The following is a 15,804-nucleotide window of genomic DNA, read 5'->3' as shown; positions in this document are numbered from 1 at the left end:
GTGGATTTCCATCTCTTTGGCTCGCATTTTCCAACGCCGCTTCAAAATATTACAAAAACAGTATACCTTTGCCAACCAGTGACGATCCACTCTTCTTTCTCGGGCTTCGGGATATTTCTTCTCTTGTGTATTCGGGCTTACATTCACACCACAGCTCCGATCGATGACCCGATTCTGCAAATCTTTCCAAGACCAAGGCGGTGTGAGACATTCACTGCGATGGCAGCTGATTCTAGACCAGATCCCACTCCGAATCCTCACTGCTCCCAGCGTCTGGCCAGTCTCCGGGACTGGTAATATTGAAATATGGACTTCCAGGTCGCAGTTTCTCAGCATCCATGGCCATTTTGGTAGGAGTCAGGTCGACTTTGACAAAATCGTGATCAGACTCCGTCTCAAAAGCAAGAGTCTTGACTGGGCTGGAGACGAATTTGTACTCATCACGATCCTCTGCATCCTCCTCTTTTACTTCTTCCTGCGACTCTGAGGCTTTCTTCCCTTGTTCGACTGGTACCTGTCGTGGCATTGTTGTGTCCAGGACTGGCCCAGTCCCAACGATCACCTGATTGGCCACGGGCAGTGCGTGCGAGGAGGCTCTTTGAGCTCTGGACTCCTTCCACTTCATCTGTTCTAAGTAGTCTAGGTAAGAGCATGAGTCGGACTGTGGTATATCGGGCTGCGGCAGACCTAAATCGAGCAGCTGCTGCGCACGAACTCTGTCCTGAGCGTTTACTGGAAAAATAGGCGGATAAGGCTCCGAAGCTCCCCTCCTCTGGAGCAGGGTGAGTTTTTGCATTCCAGCACGACTTGGTCCGGCCGTCGGAGAGCTTTGAACAAGATCTTGCGGCTCTGAGCTGGAGCCGGCTATCGATCTACCATTTTCAATGCCTTCGTTCGGTAGTACTGGTACACCGCCATTTTCACCCGGCACCTTGTCACTGGGCCGCCGCTTGTGTGTGTTCGCAAACCCGTCGTCGCCGTGGAAGTGGTAGACATCGTCAAACACTTGTCTGGCTCTTTCATCGTTGCGGGAGGCGTAGGCGGCTGGCGCATATGGTTTGAAAGGCATCTGAATGATAGCTTGTGCAGCTGGTCGGAGAGTCAGCCAAAGCATGGAAGGCGGGCGGAAGTTTAGCATCTTACTGTCGTTATCTTCAAATCGTCTTTCCATGCTGACCTTACACAGATCCTGGTGAAATGGTCGCAAGTCATATGCAATTCTGCGGAAATCAAAGCTCGTGCCTAGGCGGTGCCGCGAGAAGCAGGTTACGCAGTATGCGATGATGGTTTCGATGACATCGGCATGCTCTCGCATATTGGTGTACACGTATTCGATGGCCTGGCACAAATGAATGGGCGCATCTGGAGAGGAGCAGCCATACTCGCATTGACGCACAATGTTAGCGTATGCCTGGGTCTTGAGATCAGGCATCATGTAGATGTCGCCAAGACGATGCATGTGGCAGTGGACCAGCAGAGAAGTGGGCACGTCTTCGAAGGGTCGTCCAGCTGGCGTGGGCAGAGTGTAGCAACCGGTGTACATGAATTGTAAAAAGGGTTTGATAGTCAGGTGAGACACAGCTTCAAGATGGAGCCCATTTCCATCGAGAGCCGATGACAGTAAGGCGCTGCGATCTTCGAGGATGCCTCGATTGATACCATGAATGCGCTGGATGGCGCCATCTGCATTTGGATATGAGATGGTGACTTCGCCTTTCGGGAAGCAATCCAGGAAAGACATGTCCAGTGCTGGCGAGGTCGTTTGTGGGGCCTTGGTGGCATTCGAGGACAACTTCCATGCAGATCTTTCTGGAGACCAGCCATCTCGCTCGAAGTCTGAGCGTACATGTTCCATTGCGCGCCCTCTCGGCGGCTGTTCTGGTCGCTGCTGATGATAACTCGCGCTGCTCGGCTGAGAAGGTCGCAGAACAGGTGTCGTAGGCGGGTGAAGTGGCCACATGGTCTGGCCTGGCATGGGAGCAGCACGAGTTGGTGGACACTTCCACGACTGCTCGTACGGGTAGGGTGTACAGCTGGAGGCAATGCCCCTCAGCCCATGGCCATGGCCATCATCAAGCTGCGCAAAGCTGTTTGCACTCAGCCTGCAGTGCCCACGATTGGCTCGCGGTCAGCAATGAGCCACTGTCTGTACCGCTCCTCCTGGCGGCCTTGCTGCTGCCCGAGTGTGTGGTACAGATCGAGGTTTCCCGACAAGCGAGAAGCGCAGAGGGCAGAGCCAAGCGCGGTGGACGGTGCGCGGAAAGCAGTCCCGGAACCGTGCCGTGTTGGGCAAAGGCGACCCACGCGCGCGGGCAGGGGCCGGAGTGCACATGCATGCTGTTGGGACGAACTGAACGACATCATCTTCTCGCACGCTGCCATATCGAAGGAGACACCGACCGCAGACTACACGGCATCTCACAACTCGCACCGCCGGCATGGGCTGGTTCTCAATCCTCCCCGAGAGTTGGCGGACGACAGAACTCTGCATCTCAAGAGGCTTCGTGAGTGGGATGCTGTGGAACACGACAGCTCATCGAAAAGCTAAGTCAAATCCAGCTCTTATTCGCCCTGTTGATCATCGGCCCGTGGCTATTCCTCATTGTATATGATATTGTGCTCTACATTTGTCGCCAGGCCACATACAACATCCCATATGTGGGCGGCCGAGCGCGTGGCAAGCAACGCCCACGAGCACCAAGTCTCACGGAACGGCCTAGTGGGCATCGACGAAGATTGAGCGTGCTCTCTCAAGCACGAAACGAACAAGCCACAGCCACTGCATCCGCGTCAACAAGGCAACGCGCCACCGAAGACACTGCTCCTCGCGTGCCTTCCAAGTTACGAGATTGAGGCGCCCATCTTCGGATCAACCCGGCTACCTTCTGACGACCGAAAGGGCTGTCGGCGGGCGAACGTAGCACACAAAGTCGTAAGGATCAGTCGCACGTGGTCGCCTTCTTCCTCCGACTATCTCTGGATGACGCCGGGTAATCTGGGATGTCACCAACTACTGCAGGACTCCGCCCGCGCAAAGCCAACGCCTAGGCTCGCTGCACATGAATCGGATGCATTGTTCCTGAGCATCTCAATGCTATTCATTATACATGGAGATGACTGGTCCTTCTTTCTTGCCTGATGAGTCGCTCTTTCGCACTGGACTGTACCTCTCCATCGCTCGTCTCCCCAGTCGGCCGCTAGCCTGAGATCACCGCCACGACGTGCGAACCGTTCACGAGATCCCAACTCACCGACTTGCATGGAGCATGACCAACTTCGTTCAAAGTCTTGGCTCATGTGCACCTATCGCCCAGCAACTGCCGGAGGTCATGTCAGCACCCGTTACACCAGGCCACTCCGGAGCCAACTTCCACGGATCCTCGCATACGATGCACGTCTCTCGTATGGAGCAACGTCACCATGAGCAGAGGACAGGTCTTGTTGCCACAGTTCATGAGGGTCTCGTGATGCCGGGGGACATCGGCCAGCGCGAGCTGGGAATGATCGTGTTTCAGGCGATGCCGCTCGTCCGGGCGAACATAACAAAGATAGCATCGTCTAAATTGTAGTCGATCGTTCCGACTTGTGGGTCCACCCTTCCCCAAAGTCATGGCCTACCCTCATATTTTTATGGACGAGACGCGATTTCGATCTTCACATCTGCATTATGGCTTCAATGTCATTCCTTTGCAACACGTAACGTCATCATATGGCTTCGACAACGGAGTAGGCTCCGCATATTACTACCATACCACGTACAGCGCGCCAAGATACTTTCTGGATGCCGCCGACCAGATCAATCAGATATACATGCAGCAGAGCGGTGTCAGGTGGTATAGCGATGCTCAAATACAGCGGTAATGAGTGGAAGTCTGCGCCACGTCGCAAGGTCTGACAACTTTCCAGCGCAAATCTCAACGCCGCTATCGCGAATGGTGCCATCTTCTGCCTGCCAGAGCCCGTTCTCTTCGTCCAGCCAATGCGATGCCCATCCGGCGCCTACCCTCCAGGTTTTGCAACGCGGCGGCACATATCCGACTTTCTACGCATGGGAGATGAGCAGCTGCATCAGATTATGCTGGCCTACAATTTGTTACCCGGCAGACCTCAATATACATTCGCCCTTCGAAATCGACTGCTTGCACAGCAATATGCCCTCACCGGGCCGGTGACACGCCTCGCGAACCTTATTGCCCTCTTCGATTACCTTGGCGCTCATCGAGTAGCCGATCAGTTGCGGTTGCGACCGCCTTGAAGAGCGTGCAGTGAACGACAGAAGGTCAGACATGTACGATAGCGAAGTTGCTGAAGAGGAGGTGTCAGATATATCTGTATGATACGACTTGGCGCACAGATTTGCGAAGGACTGTGTTGCCTCATATGGCAGCTCCAGGCGCGGAGCTCGTGATAGCGTACACCCAAGCTCTGAAGTCATTGGCCGAGCTCTACGCCCGCAGAACAACTCCACCTCAACCCGCCCAAGCACCTGGTCGTATGTGTTGACTCAGATGCAGGCGCCCTATCTATGTACACTTGCGTCGCTTTCGATGCTATAGCTGGACTTGCCGCCTAGCGTGACCTCTGTTGACTCTGGACATCTTCTCCCATTTTTTACTACTGAGATAGGATAGCCACCATCATGACACCAATCTTCATACTTTGCCTCCTCTTCCTATCAGGTCTAACTTACCTCATCTTCCGCCACGCTCGCAAATCTACTTTGGCAACAAGCTCATCACGTCACAATCACAATGGAGATACCATCTCGAATATCAATACCAAAGATCCTTATCTCGACATCCAACCTCTCCCCAACTTTGATTGGAAATCTACACCTCCTATACGAAACTCTCCATTGAAGCCTAAATATCATCTTACTATGGCATTGGAGAATATTACATTATCTGAGATTGTCGAAATGGATAATACTTATGCTGAGAGAATGGAAGTGAGGAAGAGGATTTTGGATGAACAGGGGGAGAAGGTTGTGATGTGTAATCAGGAGGTGGAAGGGAGTGGGGAGGCGGTGAGGGAATTGTATGAGTGGATTTTTGGGGAGTATTTGTGGAGGAGGTTTCCTACTATGTTTAAGAGGGAGGAGGAAAAGGATGGGGATGGGTTTCTGCGGAATTTGGTTTCGGATGAAGTGATTCCTCTGAGAGAAGAGGATCCGATGATGGCTTTGAGGAGGTTGGGAGGACACGTTGATACGGATTTCCTCATTCTTTTGCCCTCCCCATCAACCCCCTCCCGCAAATCCAATCCAGCGGAGGAACCTCAAGAACAACCAATCTACCACCTCCAAGCCTTCATCTGCTGTTTCCCCTCAGGTTTCAGTCTACAAAACGATAAAATCGGACGCACATTGGCGGAGATTCACGCTCCTGTACCGGGATATAAAGCGAAATTGGAAAAATCTATGGATCGGTTTTTTGCGAAATTGCCGAATGGGAAAGCGGTCAAGAGGAGTAATTGGGCGATTACGACGGATGAGGAGTTGTTTAAGGAGGGGGGGAATCATTTATACGAACATGATGAGCAAGAAACGGGAGGAGAAAAGGAGGGTGGTGGGAAGGAGGGGAAGAAAGAGGGTGGGGAGAAGTTGGATATGACAGAAGAAGTTCCATCTTCGATATCGCAGCAAAGGGAGAACGTGGTGATTGAGAATTGTAGATTGAGATCTGAGAGGCAGACTTTGTTTCGGTTACCGAAGACGGGGGCGATTGTGTTTAGTTTTAAGACTTATCAGTATCGTTTGGAGGATGTGAAACGTGAAGGATATGGAGAGGAATTGGCGCAGGCGATTGAGGGGTTGGAGAGAGGGAGTGTGCCGGAGATGGCGTTTTATAAGAGACAAGTGGTTTGGGGGGATAAGGTGAGGGAGTTTTTGAGGAGTTGAGAGGAGTTTGATGAGATAGCTGGAGGAGAGTAGTGAGATTGCATTGTAGGAAGAACGGGCTGAGATGGTAGATGTCCGCTGTCTTGAGAGCGAGTAAAATGGCCTTTATCGATGTCTCGAGTGTTCGACGGCACAACCACTCTTCCAAATGCAACATCACCCACAACACGCACAAGCGATCCCTCTCAGAAAATGGCAACCACATTCGGCGGACTCGCCACACCCCCAGGCACATAAACCGGCTTACTCACCAAAAAGAAACTCCACCTCTTCTGCCTCTCACACTCCTCCGCCAACTTCTCCAAATCCCACAACTCCCCAATCGGCATTCCCCACCCCGCCAACATAACCTCATGCAAAGCCCAATCTTGCTGCGTAGGCCACGCCTCCCAACTCGGATGATCCCCCGCACAAGCACTAAAATTCTCCCATAGAAATTCCATCATTTCTTCACTTTGTTCTACACCTGTGAAAGTTAGAGGTTGTTTTGAGCGAAGAGTTTCGATTTCGGGTTTGGAGAGGCTGTTGTATGCTAAGAGATATCCTGTTCGAAGGATGAGGATATCTCCGTGTCGGATTTCTGTTCCTTGGTCCTTGGCGACTTGTTTTAACGTTGCAGCGCTGATGGAGCCTGTTTCGAAGGCGTTGTGAGGGATATTGTTTTTCAGTCTCCAGGCGTGATAGTCGAGGAGGATTCCTCGGCCTACTATTCCTCCACTTTCTGCCCAGGCACCGATGCCATTGTTGTTGGTCTTCTCAACGCCATTGCGGCCGTGGATTTCATCGAGTGTGACGCCGTTGTAGAAGACTTGCTCTTTTTGGTAGCCGAAATGGCGGAGACCGTCCCATTGAGAGGAGGATTGGGTGTTGAAGGTCCAGACGTCGTCGTTTACGATTCGGGGTGGTTTTTGGTAGACGTTCTTTTCGAAGGATTGGCGGCCGAAGAATGGGACGTCGGCTTGGGCGTCTAGAGGCCAGTCGAGGTTTACGCGGATGCCGGTTTGGATTTCTGAGGCGGCGGATTGCACGACGGAGTTGGTGAGACGGTTTAGGGTGCCGTGTTGGTCGTCTTTGCCGTAGCTGGGTCTCTATGAGTGATTGAAGCTAGACAGGTGAGTTGTGCTGCTTACAGGCCCCAAGCATTGTGATGAGGACCATTCTTGTCGACTGGCAGCTCAGAGAACTTGGGAATGCTGGGTGCCATGATTGGATTGATCTTGCAAAACTGGAAGACTGGATCGAGACCTACAGCTTGACCTATCCTTACCTGTGAGCTCATCAGTGCCTACGGCAGCATTACCGACCCCTCGCTGTAAGCTATTGCGTAGCCGGTCAAGCAAAGCCACGAGGAGTCGTGAAGTGGAGGTGCCGGAGAAAGCTCAGCCGAGAGGACAGAGCTCTTCGGTCTTGGCCACGTCCAAGCTGCGAACCTTGGCCCACAGCTTCGGTGCCCTTGCCAGAGCACATTGCTGCCATTTCGAAGCCTTTCAATGTGCAATCTGGTCGGGCCTTAAGTGTATCAACGGAGTCCAGCTCACATGAGAAGCTTGGCAACTATATCCAAAAAAAAAATCCGCCATTTCCAACCACGACCAACACGACCTTCTCGCGCTCGATTGTGGCTAAATGCAAGCTGTCATATTCTACTACAGCTTGTCGCCACCCAATCAGAATAGCCCTCTTAGCGTAAGCATCCACCGTTTCCCACCAGCTTCCGATCCTTGCTAACAACATCCGCAGTCAGGGGTAGAGCGCATCACTAGTACCTTTGGGAGCCGGCGATGATGAGGTCATTGGTTCGAATCCAGTAGAGGGCATCTCTTTTTGCCAATGGAGTCGTTGTCCATGTTGCGGTGGTGTTGCTGTAGTCGTAATATCGATTTTTTGCTTTGGGGACGAATTTCGGCCATGTGGGAAATCTGGCTTGGAAGCACGCCCCAGCGAACTTTCGCACAGCTTTCGTAGCTGTATTCGGTCAAAGAACGAGCGCCAAAGAGTGCTCGTATGTTCAGACACTTGCAGAAGATATTGTTGAATTTAGCGTCGATGTGAGTGAATGAAGTTGACAAACGAGGCAAGTACGCTGGGATTGTAGAACGAGACATGCCGAGAAGCAGGAACGAAAAACATGTCGTCGATGTCATTCCGAGCCGTGTGGATCGATCGCTGCGGAAGTGTTCTCCAGTATCAAATTGACATTTTTGTGATGCTCCGGCTGTGGGCTCCGCAGATGAGATCTTTACCAGGCGCGAAGAACGGCAAGAATTCCAAGCTCTTGCTATGTTCGCGGATATCATTGCTTGACCGTTTCAAAGCATTGTTGACGTATCGAAAGATCGTGGTCGACCATAGCCTGATCTCTCCCGTGGCGTTGACGAAGCTCCTGCAGATGATCTCAAAGGCTTGTCTGGAGAGATGCGGTTTCCAGGAAGCAGGTCAAGCTCTTGTTGCCACCAGCTGATATCCTTAGGTAGATTTGGTCGAGATACATGTCCCCAGCTTCCAGTGACTGTCATCAATCGACCCATTCGCCAGGTCGTTCTTCCTGAACATGCTCAATCCTCAAAGAGAATCATTTTGCAGTCTGCAGCAGTCTTGCTGTTATAAGATGATTTTTGAGAATGTCTGCAATCGAATATGTTTGTCGCTGGAGCCACAGAGACTGCTTCGACGAGATCTGAGAATTTTCAAAGTTAGCATTTCAGATCGATTCGCAACATCCACGACGGTAACCCTGGCGTGTGATTATTGTGAGATATCTGTCGTGGCATGGATCGCCAGGAATTGATTTTGCGCGTATGTTGTTGATCCAGAATAGTCGAGCTAGACACGCTTACTGGCATGTCAGATGCACCTACTTCAACTGCAGCACCATAGCTCACGAGATCCAAGGAAGTTGCGCTCATGCACTTTCGGATTGTTCAATGCAACTTTCATTGCTTTCTGAACCACAGCTTCAGCAACGCACACACTGATTCGTATATTACACGCTCGAGGCTCCCATTGTCATCGCCCCTGCCTCTTGCTTCCAATTGACGATTCGGAGTGTTCCTCGAGTAGCTGCTGCTACTGCTCGTTCTACTTCTCGTCCTCATCCACCTTGGCCTCAGCCAGGTCGTCCTCCTTCGACGTGACGCCCTTCTGGTTCTTCTTTGCGGCAGCCGCAGGACCGCCCTTGGTAGCCGTGTCCTGTGCATCTTCATCCTCCTCGGGAGCTTCGACCTCCTCTTCCTCGTCAGCGCCGTCAGCGCCATCGGCAGCGTCCTCCTCCTCGCCGTTGGCTTCCTCATCGTCTACGACTTCTGGAGCAGCGGGCTGGGTCTTTTGGCGTTTGGCCTTGGGTTCTGGATCGATGGAATTGTTAGCGAGCTGGAGACGAAATGAGATCACAAGGGCGAAGTACCTGGAGCTGCGGCTTCTTCCTCCTCGGGCTCTGCTTCCTCGTCGTCGTCCTCCTCGTCATCGTCGTCTTCTTCGTTGAAGGAGCCCTCGCTCTCGTACCTGTTGCGCAAAACGATCTCGTCAGCCAGATGCTCCTATCACATTGCGCAGTTGCAGTAAGTCGTCGCGCGCAACAGCTGCGACCACACCGCGTGGGAGGCGCGCGTCGCGGGGACCTCAATGGCATTGCGCGACCACGGATTCGCATCGGTCGCAACCTTGCGACCCACGCGCGATAGCCAATGGCAACAGCCACGAAATGAAAGAGACAACTTACTCCTCCTCTTCGCTTGCGTCGCTGTCCTCGGGCAGCTCAACGAGCTCAGCCTCGCCGGCGCTGCGCTTGGCTCTCGTGCTTCCGACCATGGTGAAGATGTGAGTGCGAATTGACGCGAATGGGGTGGAGATCAGAAGGGAGTAAAAGAGAGTGTAGCAGAGACAGAGTGTAAGGAAGAGGAAGAGAGTCAGTGGAAGGGGGAAGACGGGGTTGAAATAAAAACAGAGGCAGAGAGAGGGAACTGGAGCTGGAACAGGAACACCACCAAACCCACGCAGCACAGCAGAGCCAACAACGTGCCCAGCTCAGCCAAAAGCCGAGAAAGCCCTCTGCTGCACCCAAAGACTCAGTGCGAGCGTGCGTGCGTGCGCGGAGGGCAAGTCGCGCGGAGAGGCGGCTGGAAAAGAGGAGGCAGGCAAGGCAAAGCGCAACTCCTCGCTCCTCGCCCTCGCCCAGCTCCAGCTCCGGAAGCTCCTTCCCTCCAGCAGCTGTGATCCTGTGCGGGCGTCATTGCCGCACAACGCGAGAACACGTGAGATGACGGGATTTGAAATCTCTCATCACTCATCACCTTTTTGCGACAAGTCGCTTCTTCCATGCGGTGATCTCGCTGTTATCTTTCCATGCGATAAGTCCGATCACCGAGCCCATTGTGATACGAATAAGAGATGCCCAGAGAAACATCCCGAGTCAGTGAGATGTGAATCGGATTTGCGATTAAGCTCTGTTCGGTTATTTAACGCAGAGCAATCTTATTAACTTATCGTCATCGCTGTCTGTTCTCTGTGCCACTGCAAAAACGCGTGGCTGCTTCAGTCAGCGCGTCGTCGCATCAAATCGCTGACCCGCGTCAGTCATCATTCTCCCCAAAGACCATTTCCTTTGCCCTCTGTGGCTCTCCATCTGTGCTAATAAAAAACTGTACAGCAAAACCCAGTAGACTCTTGTAATCTATGCTCAGCAGGCAGAAAAACACCCACTCCTGCTCGAAGAACGCAAAATAGAAAGAACCAGAAAAAGAGCAGAAGCAAGTAAACAGTGACGCATCCAGTCTACGCCGCCGCAACAGCAGCAGGAGCAATAGCAACAGGCGTAGAACTCTCCCCACCCGTCTTCCACATCACCTCAAACAACAACTCAATCTCCATATCCTGCGGCTGACTGCGCAATCGTCTTATCAACTGCTTCAGACTCGCGCGTCCACGAATCTCATCATGCACGATACGCGGTAAGACTTGTCCTCCAGAACCATGGAGTTCAGTCTTGGGTTTGATACGAATTTCTTTGATCTCGCCTGTTTTGACGAGTTCGTCGGGACGTGCTTCTTCGACCATGTCGAAGAGTTTTTGGACGGAATCGAATTCGTGCATTTCCATGTGGTCGGAGTAGTCGAGGTTGCGGTTCCAGTTGATTTCTACTAGGATGTTCTCGAGAGTGCGGCCGCCGTGGGGGATGTCGCTCGGTTCGTCTTTGATGTGGGGTGTTGTCGGTGGTTCGGATTTGTTGCTGAAGTTGTGGAGGGGTGGGCCGGGGGTTGGACGCGGAGTGAGAGCTGCATCTCGTGCGTAGCCGTGAGGGTGAGGATAGGTGTGCGATTGGTGATGTTGAGGCGGCGGCGGGACGAAGACACCTACGGGATTCTGGACCCAGCCTGGTGGTGGGACGCGCTCGGCTTCGTATTGGTCTGGTGGCATTCGCGCTCGACGCTCGAGTGCTTCCAGCTCATATCGCGCGTCTGGGAAGTCGACGAGAAGCTTCTTCAGCTTCTCGAGTCGATGGCGCGGCATTCTGGGGCCGAGTTCTTCCTTGAGTTTGACGATGACCGGGCAGAATGCCAGCTCGCCCAAGACATCTTCGAAGAGGACGATGTCCTGATCGAGCGGGTCTGGCGTTGCTCTGGGCTGCGGCATTGGCTCCTTCTTTTCGCTTGCGAACTCAGCTGCGGGGAGAGTGGGTGTCGCACTGGGCCGACGTTGACTTGATGAGCCAGGTCGCCGAGAAGATGAGTGCTTTGAGCGAGACGATGGCCGTGGCCCGTGTAGTCCAAGAGCCGACAATATCGGATCTGGCAGAGGCACATGCTGCGGTCGAATTGGATTGACTACTGGAGGCGGAGGGCCGGGCGCTTGCTGGCCGAGCGGAGGCGGCGCACCAAACGCCGGCGGGGGTGGGCCCAACGGCGGACCAACAGGCGGAAATGTGCGAAACGGATTGTGCATATTCTGGGGTGGAGGCCCTCCCAATGGAGGTCTTGTTGTGGCAGGCGGAGCATTGACAGGCTGAAAGGCAAGGCGGAATTGCTCATGTTTCGGTCCTGGTCCAGAAAGATGTGGCTGGTACGGCGACTCGTAGTTTCTAGGGTCGAAATGTTCATCTCGCCTTTGTTCTGGACGAGGTCGTTCCGCAACAGGCTCACTGTGACCGCCAAACCCAGTAAGCGTAGGCGGTGGTCCTCGTGGAAGACCATGCACGCCATTGAGGGGCTGTAAGGAACTTCTCCGATGACCATTCGCTGGTGGACTGCCTGTATTGCCGTTGGTAGGCGGAAGTGGACCTGCCTGCGGAGAGCGCACTGGATTTGTATTGGCAGGCGGAGCGCTGACAGATGCTTCTAGTTTGGGCGGAACGGCGTTCACCGGGTTGAAGCCGAGGATACGAGGCGGCTCTGATCCATCTCGTGCTGGAAGTTCGTTAATGGACTGAAACGAATACACGCTCTGCACCTTGCCGGTAGCAGCTAGGCGTCCAAGTGCTTGCTCACCGACACCTAGCCTTACGACCAACGACTCTCCTTGAGACGATGATTCCGTAACGCTTTCGCTGCGCGCCCGCTTGGGAACGCCATTCTCTTCTGCAACGGTCGTGGTACGTTGTCGCTTTCGTGCACTTCGAGGTTCTGCATGGATACCATCATGCGGTGGCATGGAGTGCGGTCTTCCATCCTCGTTTGGTACTGGCTGGGTGTACGCTGCAAATTGCGATTGAAATTCGTCCATCTTGCTTACTGACTGGGTTGACGGCTCGGATCCATCGTGTTCGGCGTCTTTTCGGGGCGATTCGCCATCGTGCTCAGCATTTAGTTGATTCTGTAATGCTTTCGCGGTATGACGGCGATGTTTTTGCAGCTGGTTCTCATGATAGTTGCAGGACTTTTCAATGACCAGCTGAATGAAGCGCTCCTTCAGGCTATGTATCGATTAGCGAGACGTCATACGGGCGCCACCAATGGGAGGAGCGTAGTCGCTTGCATGCGACACGTAATCGGAGGCAGTCTTAGTAGAACTTACTATTCGTAATCCTCAGGAATCGTATAGTGGCGGGCCTTGGGATATTTGCCGTCGTGTCGCGTTTCGCTAGGCTCCTCAATCCAGTGAGGCCGAGGCTCATCAGGTCCGGGCCAAATCTGGGGACCGTGTTTGTCGAAGAGCGTCGTCGCATCGGCCTTGAGCGCTTCGGAGTCGCGAATTACAGTGAGGTCCTGGTTCACATATGCGACCATGATCAGTTTGATGCCTTTGAGAATGGCCTCAATCGGTGGCGACTCCTTGTTGCCCTGCCGCGAAACGCCACGCTCGCTCTTGAGGCCGAGCGTGCGCTCAATGGACAGAACGTCGGTCTGGTTCCGTCCGTTCTTCATCTTGGCCGTGTGCGAATCAAAAGAAAGAAACATGGAACTGCATTGCATCCAGAGGAGAGGCTAGGCGGCAAGAGCCATGCGACGGCGGAGGGCGTGTGAAGTGACGAAGAGCAGGAGCGGCGGCGATGGTAGGAGGGAAGGGCTAGTTCTGCGTACGCAAAACTTAAGTCTGCTAGTCTAGCGCAAAGTCACTCGCGCATCGGATAGAGGGTACGCACGCAAATGCAACGATTGGCTCGCCTAATCAGGAGCTTCGTTACAGGCTCATTTTATTATCATAAGGTAAGATGGCTATACTCGGGACGCTTAGTTGATGCGCCACTAGATACGTCGCATCCCCTAGCCATTGGCCTCGCACCCGCAGCGAGCAGCACGCCTTGCGCATGTCCGTCCGGCTGACGATAAAGACAGGCGAGCGAGCGCGCGGGCGGTGTGGAGGAGGGCGTTGCCGCGCGCACAAGAGAGGGCTCCAGTGACGAGATTAGACTTGGGCAGGTCGATAGGCAAGCTTTGGCGTTCCATTCTCCATAAACAGCAGTCCCGCCTCAACGTTGCTTCCGCGCGATGCACGTGCGTTGGCTGATGATTACTCACTTGTCAATGTACTTGCGACGGAACTTGACAAATCTGGCAGCCGACGACAAAATCCCGTAGCATCGCAGCAGGATGAAGCGGCACAGCGTATTATCGTACCGCTGCCCACGATGGCTGCCAATGCCCTCCTGGTGCGTGCTCCAGACTAGATTGCGCGACAGGGCCCAGCCCTTGATACAACTTCCAAGCTTTCCGTTCTCTGACTTATTCCTGCCATCGACGGGGATCGTAGTGCCCTAATGGCCCTAATGAGCGGCCCTGTCTAAGTTGTGTTTCTGCCATCCCTTCTCGGTGCGCTCCCGCAACGGCTCAATCAGTCGGCCGCATCCACCGCCCAGAAGCAAATTTTCATTCGCTTCCTCGCCCTCACCTCGACATTCGGCTATGTCGGACGAAGGCATGGCAGGCTAATGGAAAGCTTCTTTCCCGATCCCTGCTAGCGCCGTCTTGTGCTCGCGTTTCAACATTACTCGCGAGCTGGGCGGTAGCTGGACCTGGCAACTTGAATAGTGAACCTGTCCTATACTCATCACACCAACGATGAGTGCCTCCGGCGTGCAAGGGAACGTCGCTCAGGCGAGCTCTGCCGACGACAATGCCAAAGTTCAGCGGGAGCTCGACAAGCTCTACAGCGACTGGAGCAACCTGCCCGAGGGCCACAAGCTGCGCCAGTTCCAAGATGCACTGAAGGACATCTTGGATAAGACTGATTACAATGAGATGTATGGTGTGGAGCTTGTGGCACCTGTCGATGGGTAAGATGGCCAACTATTAGCCGAGACAACCCTCCTGACATTCTGCCAGGAAGCCTGCACCACACACCACGCTCGTCATCCTCCAAAAGTTCCTCCGCGCCAATGTCGACGACCTCGAGAAAGCCAAGGAGCAGCTCACGGCCGCGTTGAAGTGGAGGAAGGAATATCAGCCACTCAAGGTGCGCGACGAAACATTCGATGCAGACAAGTTTGGCAAGCTGGGCTATGTGACTCGCGTCAAGGGCGCTACAGAGACCAAGAATGAGGAGGATGTCGTGACCTTTAACATATATGGCGCTGCTGCCAAGGATGTGAAGAAGACATTTGGCGATACAGATGCGTATGTTAGACATGAGTTATTGCTGCTACAGCGCTGACACTCTGCAGATTCGTTCGCTGGCGAGTCGCACAGATGGAGCTGACCTTGAAGGAGCTCAACCTCAATGCCGCTGACAAGAACATTCCCGACTACGGCAAAGGCCCTGACCCATACAAAGCGATCGCCGTCCACGATTACCTGTCCGTATCCTTCTTCCGTCAGCCGGCCGAAATCAAGAGCGCCTCGACCAAGATCATCGACATGTTCCAACGCTATTACCCTGAAACCGTGTCTTACAAGTATTTTGTCAACGTTCCTTTAGTCATGCAATGGATGATGGGTGTAATGAAGACACTCTTGTCCAAGGACTCCATTCAGACCATGACATGGATGACCTATGGCAGCGAATTGCACAAGTACCTGGGCAAGAGTGTGCCAAAGGAGTACGGCGGAGATGGAGCACCGCTTGCTGAGTCGGCCATAACTCCTAATTATGGCAACGCTGAAGCAAAGCCGGCCAATGCAGCTCCAGCTTCGGTGGCCGAGCCTGTTCCGGCAGTGAGCAATGCTACTGCTAAAGAGAAGAAGGCTGAAGAGCCCAAGATTGCTGAGCCTCCCGCGACTACAACAGAATCGGCACCAGCAGCAGCAGCCGAGCAAGCTGTGCCCGTCACCGGCACCACACCAGAGGTCACTGGCAAGCCTGAAGAGAAAGCTACTGTGGCTTAGTACGCTGCAGATAGCCTCTCTCCAGCTTTTCGTCGTGGTGCATCTCCAGCATGCAGCGCAACACCGGTTGCTTCCAAGTCTCGGTCGAGTCTCGAAGAAGTGGACGAGCTGTATGCGTAAGGCTACTCCAAGCTACGGAAACCCGCACACCCA

At 53.6% G+C, this 15,804-nt stretch overlaps 9 protein-coding genes across 9 annotated transcripts; 5 read left to right on the top strand and 4 right to left on the bottom strand.

The window, feature by feature from the left end:
• Positions 1 to 232: 232 nt before the first annotated feature.
• Positions 233 to 1,960, bottom strand: RHO25_003912 (uncharacterized protein; the record flags this gene model as incomplete). The annotated part of the gene is made up of 2 exons (XM_023599379.2): positions 233 to 1,089; positions 1,144 to 1,960. 2 exons carry the CDS (start codon positions 1,958 to 1,960, stop codon positions 233 to 235), a joined length of 1,674 nt encoding a protein of 557 aa, XP_023456378.2.
• Positions 1,961 to 2,438: 478 nt separating this feature from the next.
• RHO25_003911 (uncharacterized protein) lies at positions 2,439 to 2,853 on the top strand (the record flags this gene model as incomplete). The annotated part of the gene is made up of 2 exons (XM_023599378.1): positions 2,439 to 2,504; positions 2,560 to 2,853. 2 exons carry the CDS (start codon positions 2,439 to 2,441, stop codon positions 2,851 to 2,853), a joined length of 360 nt encoding a protein of 119 aa, XP_023455622.1.
• A 413-nt stretch (positions 2,854 to 3,266) lies between these two features.
• Positions 3,267 to 3,569, top strand: RHO25_003910 (uncharacterized protein; the record flags this gene model as incomplete). Its single annotated transcript, XM_023599377.1, has 1 exon — positions 3,267 to 3,569. One exon carries the CDS (start codon positions 3,267 to 3,269, stop codon positions 3,567 to 3,569), a length of 303 nt encoding a protein of 100 aa, XP_023455545.1.
• A 40-nt stretch (positions 3,570 to 3,609) lies between these two features.
• On the top strand, positions 3,610 to 4,255 carry RHO25_003909 (uncharacterized protein; the record flags this gene model as incomplete). Its single annotated transcript, XM_023599376.2, has 2 exons — positions 3,610 to 3,857; positions 3,907 to 4,255. The coding sequence occupies 2 exons, from the start codon at positions 3,610 to 3,612 to the stop codon at positions 4,253 to 4,255; spliced, it is 597 nt and encodes a 198-aa protein (XP_023455621.1).
• Positions 4,256 to 4,639: 384 nt separating this feature from the next.
• On the top strand, positions 4,640 to 5,899 carry RHO25_003908 (uncharacterized protein; the record flags this gene model as incomplete). The annotated part of the gene is made up of 1 exon (XM_065602468.1): positions 4,640 to 5,899. One exon carries the CDS (start codon positions 4,640 to 4,642, stop codon positions 5,897 to 5,899), a length of 1,260 nt encoding a protein of 419 aa, XP_065458540.1.
• A 185-nt stretch (positions 5,900 to 6,084) lies between these two features.
• Positions 6,085 to 7,103, bottom strand: RHO25_003907 (uncharacterized protein; the record flags this gene model as incomplete). The annotated part of the gene is made up of 2 exons (XM_023599375.2): positions 6,085 to 6,979; positions 7,030 to 7,103. 2 exons carry the CDS (start codon positions 7,101 to 7,103, stop codon positions 6,085 to 6,087), a joined length of 969 nt encoding a protein of 322 aa, XP_023455620.2.
• A 1,874-nt stretch (positions 7,104 to 8,977) lies between these two features.
• RHO25_003906 (uncharacterized protein) lies at positions 8,978 to 9,706 on the bottom strand (the record flags this gene model as incomplete). The annotated part of the gene is made up of 3 exons (XM_023599374.2): positions 8,978 to 9,243; positions 9,303 to 9,400; positions 9,618 to 9,706. The coding sequence occupies 3 exons, from the start codon at positions 9,704 to 9,706 to the stop codon at positions 8,978 to 8,980; spliced, it is 453 nt and encodes a 150-aa protein (XP_023455316.1).
• A 963-nt stretch (positions 9,707 to 10,669) lies between these two features.
• RHO25_003905 (uncharacterized protein) lies at positions 10,670 to 13,254 on the bottom strand (the record flags this gene model as incomplete). Its single annotated transcript, XM_065602467.1, has 2 exons — positions 10,670 to 12,803; positions 12,905 to 13,254. 2 exons carry the CDS (start codon positions 13,252 to 13,254, stop codon positions 10,670 to 10,672), a joined length of 2,484 nt encoding a protein of 827 aa, XP_065458539.1.
• A 1,134-nt stretch (positions 13,255 to 14,388) lies between these two features.
• RHO25_003904 (uncharacterized protein) lies at positions 14,389 to 15,651 on the top strand (the record flags this gene model as incomplete). Its single annotated transcript, XM_023599373.1, has 3 exons — positions 14,389 to 14,603; positions 14,653 to 14,943; positions 14,991 to 15,651. The coding sequence occupies 3 exons, from the start codon at positions 14,389 to 14,391 to the stop codon at positions 15,649 to 15,651; spliced, it is 1,167 nt and encodes a 388-aa protein (XP_023455609.1).
• Positions 15,652 to 15,804: the final 153 nt, after the last annotated feature.

This window comes from Cercospora beticola, chromosome 2, assembly GCF_033473495.1.
Source record: "Cercospora beticola chromosome 2, complete sequence".
NCBI lineage: Eukaryota > Fungi > Ascomycota > Dothideomycetes > Mycosphaerellales > Mycosphaerellaceae > Cercospora > Cercospora beticola.
Note: the sequence above shows the minus strand (reverse complement) of the source record. Positions and strands in the feature narration are given on the sequence as shown.